The sequence below is a fragment of the Myodes glareolus genome, chromosome X (assembly GCF_982192425.1).
Source record: "Myodes glareolus chromosome X, mMyoGla1.1, whole genome shotgun sequence".
NCBI classification, from domain to species: Eukaryota; Metazoa; Chordata; class Mammalia; order Rodentia; family Cricetidae; genus Myodes; species Myodes glareolus.
The window spans coordinates 30,713,593-30,722,511 of NC_142053.1; the positions used below are offsets into that span (position 1 = coordinate 30,713,593).

Consider the following 8,919-nt stretch of genomic DNA (forward strand, 5'->3'; position numbering starts at 1 on the left):
GCACAATGAATTCAAGGCTAGCCTGCAATGGTGAAATCACGTCTCCAACATTTAGTTGATCCTCCCACGTCACAGAGGTGGCAAAGAAAACTTTCAAAGAGGATAACGTGTTGTTTTTGAGAATGGCAATTAAGCACAGACCTGCTTCATGTTTCAGTGGAACATTTGATATTTTCCCTCCCATTTCTTTCATTTTGTTATATGCTATCTGTGTTTGACACGTGAAACCATGTTTCCTCTTTACGACTGTCTTCCTCTCCCTCTCAGTTCTCTCTCTTTCTCTTTCTTTGCTGTCTCCTCGTCGAGCTCAGTCTCACACGTGCTTGAGGAGCACCACAGATCCTTGCCACATTCCTGCCCCTTCTGAGGATTATGTAGGGTTGTATGTAGGCATGCAATATGTGTTTATTTATTTATACCTAATGGCATGCAGCTAACCCTGTCTTGTATGCTATGTTCCTGCTGTGTGGTTGTCAGTTGATAGGGGAAGTTCCCACACTTTCTCAGCTGCTTTTTTATTGAAATTTCTTCACCACCGAAATGACATTACTCTGTATTTACTACATGGGTATATTGATAGAGAATTAAAAAATATGTTAAAAGACAGGAAGATGGTCTTGTGACCATTCTGTCTGCCCTTGCAAGTAATCCTTTTAAAGAAATGTTCCCAAATGTTTGCCCTTATATTATTTTTTCCTTCTCCTAATATCTATACAAAATTCTGGGTATCCTTATGACATTCTGACACCTGTGAGAAATAGAGTTTGATTTCATTCATGCCCCACCAAGCTCTCCTCTCAGAGGCTCTGTTCCTTTCCCTAATTATTGCTCTGTGCGCTCTAAGGACATTTGAAGTCCCTTTAGCATTTCTTCTTTTCATCAAGTCCTGCAAACAAGCCAATTGGCATTCAACACCTGATAGAATGAGGATTAACCTTGGATTTGGGATTGACTGTCTCCTCCTCCCAAAGACTGGAATGCATGTAGTGCCTTCATTTTCTAATCTTGCGATTTATCCACTGCTGAAGGACTTGATTAAGGGTGGGGCTCCCAACTTCACATGACTCAATTAAGACAAATAGCCTAGGACTAACCTGGTCACTAAATCTAGGGTTTGAGTTTATTTGTGGTGTGTTCGAGTTGAGAACCAAGAATATTCAACACACACTGTCTGTCTATCTATGAAGTTCTTTTTACCTTCTTATTTTATTTATATTTTGTTGAACTCTAACTTGTTTACTTTTTTTCTTTATGTCCATGTTTGAGTACCTGTTTTGGCGTTTTGTTTCCAGTAGGCATGAAGGAACCTGGGGTGAAGAGGTTGTCCATCCTCTGGTGTTGACTGAGCCTTCTGTCCTGCCCTTTCCTCCAGTCATTCAATCCCAAAGAATCACACAGAGGTCTATATCAATTATAAACTGGCCCAGTAGCGTCAGGCTCTTCCTATTAACTAATTCTTATAACTTTTATTAGCCCATATTTCTTGTCTATTTTGGCCATGTGGCTTGGTACCTTTTTCTGCTAGGCGGTCACATCTTGCTTCCTCTGCATCTTGGTGATGGCTGAAGACTGAATTTCCCTCTTCCCAGACTTCTCCTGTTCTCATTTCCCCACCTCTACTTCGTGCCTGGTCGCCCTGCCTGACTGTACTTTCTGCCTGTCTGCTGGCCAATCAGCATTTGATTAAATATAATACAAGTGACAGGATAAATGGCCATAGTCTCACAGCACTCCGCCCTTATTTATTTATTTTTTTTTTAAAAAAAAAAACACGCACTCTGAATCTAATGTATATTGTTTAGCTTTTCTCCGGTTCATTATCCATAACAACTTGTAACCAACATTCTAAACAAAGGAAAATCTCCATAGTCTATTTTTTTGAGAATGTGGGTGTAGTTTTCTAAGCTTCAACCTGTTGAATGAGGAGCTGGTAACCTTTATAACGACTTAAGAAAATTTAAAATTATGATCAAGTTGTGACTGGAGTATCCTATGAAGTTCGATCATCTCAGTATTTAGTCTTGAATCTCTTCTGGATGTAGACCTATGGATCATCTATGACTTTAGGGGACATGTCAGGTGGTGTTCCTTGATCAACTCTTTTAATAACTCAGAATAAATCCAAAGCCACTCATTTCTTGTGGAAACGAAAGAAAACCCTCTTCTCAAAAGTAACACGATCTTGACTTCAATTTTGAAGTCAAAGTATTTTCAAACAAACTGTCTTGGATTCATTGAGCAGCATTTAAAAACATCTTTTGGCAACTGTTGCTCCTTCTTCAGCATTCAAACAATTAAAAGAGAACATAATAACATACAGCATCCAGATTCACCGTGATTTTTCCATTTTTCCATTCCATTATTTTTAACTTCTTTCTTTTGTTTTTACTTTTAATATTTGACATTTTGAGACAGGTTTTATCTGTGTATCTTTGTCCCAGAATTCAGTCTGTAGATGAGGCTGTCCTTGAACTCACAGAGATGTGCCTGCTTCTGCCTCTCAAGAGCTGGGATTAAAGGTGTGTGCCACCAACCTTCTGGAATGCATGTAGGGCCTTCACTTGCATGGTTGGCAATCTATCCACTGGCAAAGGACTGGATTAAGGGTGGGGCTCCCCACTATAAATAATTCAATAAGGACAAATAGCCTTGGATCAACCTGACTGGTAAATAATCAATTAAGATATGGTACTTAACTTAAACTGGGGTTGCAGTTAATTCGAGGTGCTGTCGAGTTGAGAACCAAGAATATCCACCACAGGCTCCGTCTATGAAGCTCCTCTTACCTTCTTAATTTACTCATTATTTTGTTCACCTCTAATTTATTCATTACATTTTTGTTCATGTGCATGCGTGTGTGCCTGTGTTGGGTTCTGTGTACTGCAGGAATGAAAGAGCCTGGGATGGAGAGGGTGTCCATCCTCTGGTATCAAGGGTCTTCTTCATGTGGGTGCTGCAAGAGCACCAAGTCCGTTGATGTCAGTGGTTCTCAAGCTTCCTAATGTCTGGATCCTGTAATACAGGTCCTCATGCTGTGGTGAACTCGCCGTATTATGTCTGTTGCTTCCTCATAACTATAATTTCACCAGGGTTAGGAATTGTGATATAAATGTGCAGGATCTCTTATTTAGGAACCGTGGAAAGGGTCATTTATCCCCTCAAAGTATTCTCCACACAAATGTTGAGAGCCATCTCTTGGCTATGCTTTTCTTTAGATTTCTTTCCCATTGCCCAGTGTAGCCAGGCTTACCTGTGAACTTTCTGAGTATGGGCTCCAAATCCTGAGACAAGAGCTTTCACCTGGAGACAGGCATGCCCCACCACCCAAGTTCTCTCTCTCTCTCTCTCTCTCTCTCTCTCTCTCTCTCTCACACACACACACACACACACACACACACACACACTCATACACACACACACCTGTGAGACTCTCTTTCTCATAACTCCATTGATCAATTAGCACATAGTATGGTCTATTTATTTTATTAATTTATAGTGAAGTTGGAATGAGAAACATTGCTTTGAATAAGAACATTTGGAAGTACGAAATGAATTTGAGTTTTTGTTGGAGAGCAAGCCGGACTTCCAGAGTTCTGGTTTCTTTGGCTTGTCAAGCACTGCAAACTAAAGGGCCATGGAAACCTCTTTCTTCGGTAGCTGTCCTGCTTGTTTGCTTTTTTGTTTGTTTGTCAATGCAGGGTTTCTCCTTTAGTCCCGGAGTTCATGTTGAGGTATCAACAGGAACAACTCCAGCAAGTTAAGGGATGTCTGTAAAGAAGCAAAGAAGCATGGTCCACTCGGGGCTAGGTACCATCTTCTCCCAATGGGGTATTTGTCAGTTCCCCAGAGGGCAATTTGAATTGTCCAGCAGAAGGACCAATGCCGGGACAGGTGTCCATGCAGTCAGGGGAACACAGAACGGAGACTGGCAGCATAGCAAAGCCAGCGCTGCTTGGTTTGGGAGAGAAAGGGACACTGAGTGTTCTTAGAGGGAACCACATATGCATTGAGGGTGACATGGAAGGTTTTAAGATGAATCCCCGAGCTGGAAGACACCTTTCTCAAAGGAAGCTTTTTAACTTCAGAGGTGAGATCTAGTGTCTCCATTCTTCTCCAAGTGTTTATCTTCAACCCCCTGGGCATAGTGTGTGGTGCAAAGAACTTGTAAGCATGTAACAGTGTCAAGGGTAGGCAACTGGGTACCTCCCTCGAGGCACACTGGGAATCCCCTAGGGTACCCAGGGAGGTGTCCAAGGTACTGGTTTTTGAGACAGAAGTCGTTCCTTTCCTAGAAGACTAGTCTCCTCTGGGCCTTGCGCTGAGGCCTTGGAGCCTTCTGAAGACTCTGAGAGTCCTGTTCTTGCTGACTTGGAGGAGGAGACGGAGGAAGAGGCTGCAGTGGAGAGCCGGGCAGAGGGCACAGTAGGCTGTCTTGGAGGCTCCAGACAGACCAGGGAGCATATCTTCCTGCACTAGGTGGGCCGTTTGCACTCCAAGGACATGGCATTTGACCCGGAAACAAGGGGCTGAACGGGTCCGTGAAGGGCGAAAGGATTTCTGGGGCCATGAGAGTTGGCGCATTCATCAAGGGCATCACAAAATCTTCTTGAGAGTCTTCATGTGGACCAGGGACGTTTGCAAAGCCTTGGATGTATGATAGAGGTGCACTACTGAATCCCTGGTGTAGGGCACAGATGTGGGGGTCCTGGGACATGTCAAGGACAGCGGCCTCCTGCATGTCTGCGGGCCAGAACCCAGGCTGTCCATGTTGGGAGTAGGCTTGGAGGCCCTCGGGGACCAGGAGGATGGTGTGTCCAGGTAGCGACACTCGCATGACCGAGCCAGGGTCCGGCTCCAGCAGCAGGTCGAAGCCTTCCAGGTGTAGTTTTATGGCAAAGCCGGTGGGGACCAACACCGTGGAGGTGAGCTCCTCGCTGGCAGGCCTGGCAGATTCTTCCAGGTCTGGCTGTGCCAGCGACCACAGTCCAGTAGGCTCCTGGAGGCGGCGTCTCTTGGCAGGGTGGTCTTCTTCTGGCTGCGGGGCCCAGCGGGGCATCTGGTAGGCATTGGGCCTTTGTGGCTCCATCCCCAGTGTTTTGGTCCCAATGCACTCTTGCCTCTTGGTTGTGGGTGCAAGACAAAGTCCGATGCAGGTGATTTCTGCAAGGCACTCTGTGGACTCTCTGGGACAGAGTGGGTGCAATGAGGATGACTGGCTGATCCTTATATAAGCCTTGCTTCAGAGGAAGCCCCGCCCAGGCAGGGAGGGGCCTAGGGAGGGAACCTTCAGGAATCCACTTGTGTGCACCTGTGTATGAGTGTGCCCGCATGCTTGTGTGTGTGTTTGTGTGCGGGTGTGTCTGGGTGTGTGTTTGTTGTGGTCTTTGTTGGCAGTGGTTCAGAGAAGAAATTAACCTCTGGAAGTCCTATGTTTTGTATTGCCTTTCTTTTGTAAACACACATAGACAAACACATGAGAACTCTTTTCCCGTCCCCTACCACAGTCTCATGACAATCTTGTCCTACAGATGCCTAACAGGTCCTAGGGATTTTCTTACTTAGCAAATGCAAATTGAAATGGAAATCAGCAAACTGATGCTTAGGGTTTTTATTGGAGAAGGTCAAGCTTGTTAATAAGAATGGATCCTTTTTTTTTTTCTTTTTGAAAACAATATGGTTTTGTGAAATAGTAAATCAACAGGAACAGAATAGTCATTGAGTGTAAATAATTGATCCAAGGCAATGCCTCAACGATAGAGTGTTTGCCAAGCACGCTGGAAGGCAATGGGCTTGATCCCCTATTGAAATCAAAAAGGATCAATGTGAGTACTTTAGGACACCCATAATCTCAGGTTGTTGGAGACAAGCACCACAGGAAGATTAGCCATTCAAGGCCAGCCTGCCACTGGCTGTGTACTGGGTCAGTCTGTGTGCACAATGAATTCAAGGCTAGCCTGCAATGGTGAAATCACGTCTCCAACATTTAGTTGATCCTCCCACGTCACAGAGGTGGCAAAGAAAACTTTCAAAGAGGATAACGTGTTGTTTTTGAGAATGGCAATTAAGCACAGACCTGCTTCATGTTTCAGTGGAACATTTGATATTTTCCCTCCCATTTCTTTCATTTTGTTATATGCTATCTGTGTTTGACACGTGAAACCATGTTTCCTCTTTACGACTGTCTTCCTCTCCCTCTCAGTTCTCTCTCTTTCTCTTTCCTTGCTGTCTCCTTTCTGGTGCCGGAGAATTGTCTGTATTCTGTCAATCATGTTTTAAATAATCGCTGATTGGCCGGACAGGAGGTGTAGGTGGGAAAACCAGATAGGAAGTGGAAATGATGCAAGGATAGCAGGGGAATTATGTGAAGGTGGAAGTTGATTTCTCCTACTCTTCCTAGATCACCGAAGCAGCAGAATGTGTTCTGCCCAGCTGAAAAAGGTACTGAGCCACATAGCTAACATAGATCAGAAAAATTGGTTAATCAAGATGTGAGAGTTAGCTAATAAGTAGCCTGACCTAACAGGCCAATCAGCTTTATAATTTACGGAGTCCTCTGCTTGATTTTTCTCTGAGAGTAAACAGTTGGGGGGCTAGGGAGGACAGTAAAACCCCAACAAGCAAGCCCAGCCTTTTCATGTTACAGAATGATGCCCAACGTGGTTAAGTGCATCCACACAAAGTCTCAGAAAGCTTGGGAAAGACTAGAGTAAAGCATTTAGATTTTCAGCTGTAGCCGGAAAAAAGCTGAGCTGTTTTAAAATGCCAGCTTTCTGGGCCATCCTGCCAGGGAAAACTCTGACTCTTTCAAGCAGACTGCCCAGACTATGGAAACACTGTTGCAGCTTGCTTCCTGGTAAGGACCTTGAAACAGCATAGGTGCTTTTGAGTGTTGTCTTCTCCATATTCCTTAGCAAATTAAAGACCCACATGGTCAGAAAGAGATATACAGTAAAGAGAGATTCAAAGAAAAAAAAACCTCTAAATGGTTTAAAGTCCTTAGAAATAAAAAAAAAGTAAGAAAGTGAATAGTTGGGTGTGGTGGTACACACCTTTAATCCCAAGGCTTGGGAGGCAGAGGCAGACAGACCTCTGTAAATTCAAGGTGTGGTGGTAGACATCTTTAATCCCAGCACTGGGGAGGCTGAGACAGACGGATCTCTGGGAGTTCAAGAATAGCCTGATCTACAGAGAAAATTCCAGGACAAAATATGCAGAGAACCTATCTCAATAAGCCAAAAGTTAAAAGTAAAAACAAAAGAAATAGAGGTTAAAATAAAGCCACGAAAGAAGGAAAATACAGAGAGAATCTTAATATTGTATGCTATTATGCTCTCTTTGAATTGTTTAAATGCTGAGGAAGGAGCAACAGCTGCTAAAAGATACTTGCTTATAAATGTTGCAGAATTAATCCAAAATAGGTATTTTGAAAATACCTTGACTTCAAAATTGACGTCAAAAGTTATGTTACTTTGGAGAAGAGATTTTGCTTTTGTTTCCACAGAAAATGAGAGGCTATGGATTTATTCAGTGTTAAGAAAAATCAACTTTGACCAAGGGAGACCACCCGAGCAATCTCTGGTAGGAATAGATGGCCCAGATGTCTGAGTTCTACATCCAAAACAGGTTCAAGACTGCTGCCTGAGATGATCAAGACTCACAGGATACTACAATCAGGATTTGATCATAACTCTAAATTTTCTTTAGGTTCACATAAGATTATCAGCGCCCCCAACCAGCAGGAAGTAGCCTGAAATACTACATCCACATTTCCAAAAATGGATTATGGATATTTTCCTTTATTTTTTTTTAAAAAAAGAGGGGGAAGTGGTGCTGGAGAATTGTCTGTATTCTGTCAATCATGTTTTAAATAAACGCTGATTGGCCGGGCAGGGGGTGTAGGCGGGAAAACCAGATAGGAAGTGGAAATGATGCAAGGATAGCAGGAGAATTCTGGGAAAGAGGAAGATGATTCCTCCCATTCCTGCCCAGATCACCGAAGCAGCAGAATGTGTTCTGCCCAGCTGAAAAAGGTACTGAGCCACATGCCTAACATAGATCAGAAAAATGGGTTAATCAAGATATGAGAGTTAGCTAATAAGTAGTCTGACCTAACAGGCCAATCAGCTTTATAATTTATAGAGATCTCTTGTGTGATTTTTCTCTGGGACTAAACAGCTGGGGGAACAGGGCAGGACGAAAACCCCCAACAAACAGGCCCACTCATGTTATACTTGTCGAGCTCATTCTCACACATGCTTAAGAAAAACTCTATATCAGGGCCACATTTTGGGCCCTTCCTAGGATTGTGTGTGTGTTTCTATGTATGTATGTATACATACATACATATACACATATATATACACACACATATATACATATATACACACACATATATGTGTGTGTGTGTTTATTTATTTATACCTAATGACATTCAGATAACACAGTTTTGTTGGTGGTTTTCCTTTTGTGCTGCCATTGTGGAAAACTAAACAATAGGGTCAATATAAGCAATTTGGTGACATAGAGCCCTCTTAAATCCTTAAAAAGTTAAGTATTATAACTGTAAATTAATATATTTCATTAACATAGAAGTTATACATTTTTTAATTGCACAGATAATGGATATTATTTTAGCATGAAACTTTTGATGAAAGCCAGTATAAGCTAATATCTGGATAATTTTTTTCTGAAGAATAAATTGATATTATAGTGTTTGTAGTCCCCAGAGATTTTCTTGCTACTTGTTGTTTTTCATTTCTATAACTTGAAAACAGACGTTAATAAATAAACTGTAGTATTCATATGGAACTTCTGAAAATTCACATGGAGATATTGGCTTTAATACATGAAACAATTTTGTGTAAATTCAAATATTTTTCGTTATGAGTTATTTTCACTAGAGTAAAAACCCTCTATGTC

The 8,919-nt window shown here is 42.4% G+C and overlaps 1 protein-coding gene across 1 annotated transcript; it reads right to left on the bottom strand.

Annotated features, from left to right (window-relative positions):
* Positions 1-4,288: 4,288 nt before the first annotated feature.
* LOC148117261 (proline-rich protein 23A3-like) lies at positions 4,289-5,086 on the bottom strand. Its single transcript, XM_087902540.1, has one exon. The coding sequence runs from the start codon at positions 5,084-5,086 to the stop codon at positions 4,289-4,291; it is 798 nt and encodes a 265-aa protein (XP_087758666.1).
* Positions 5,087-8,919: the final 3,833 nt, after the last annotated feature.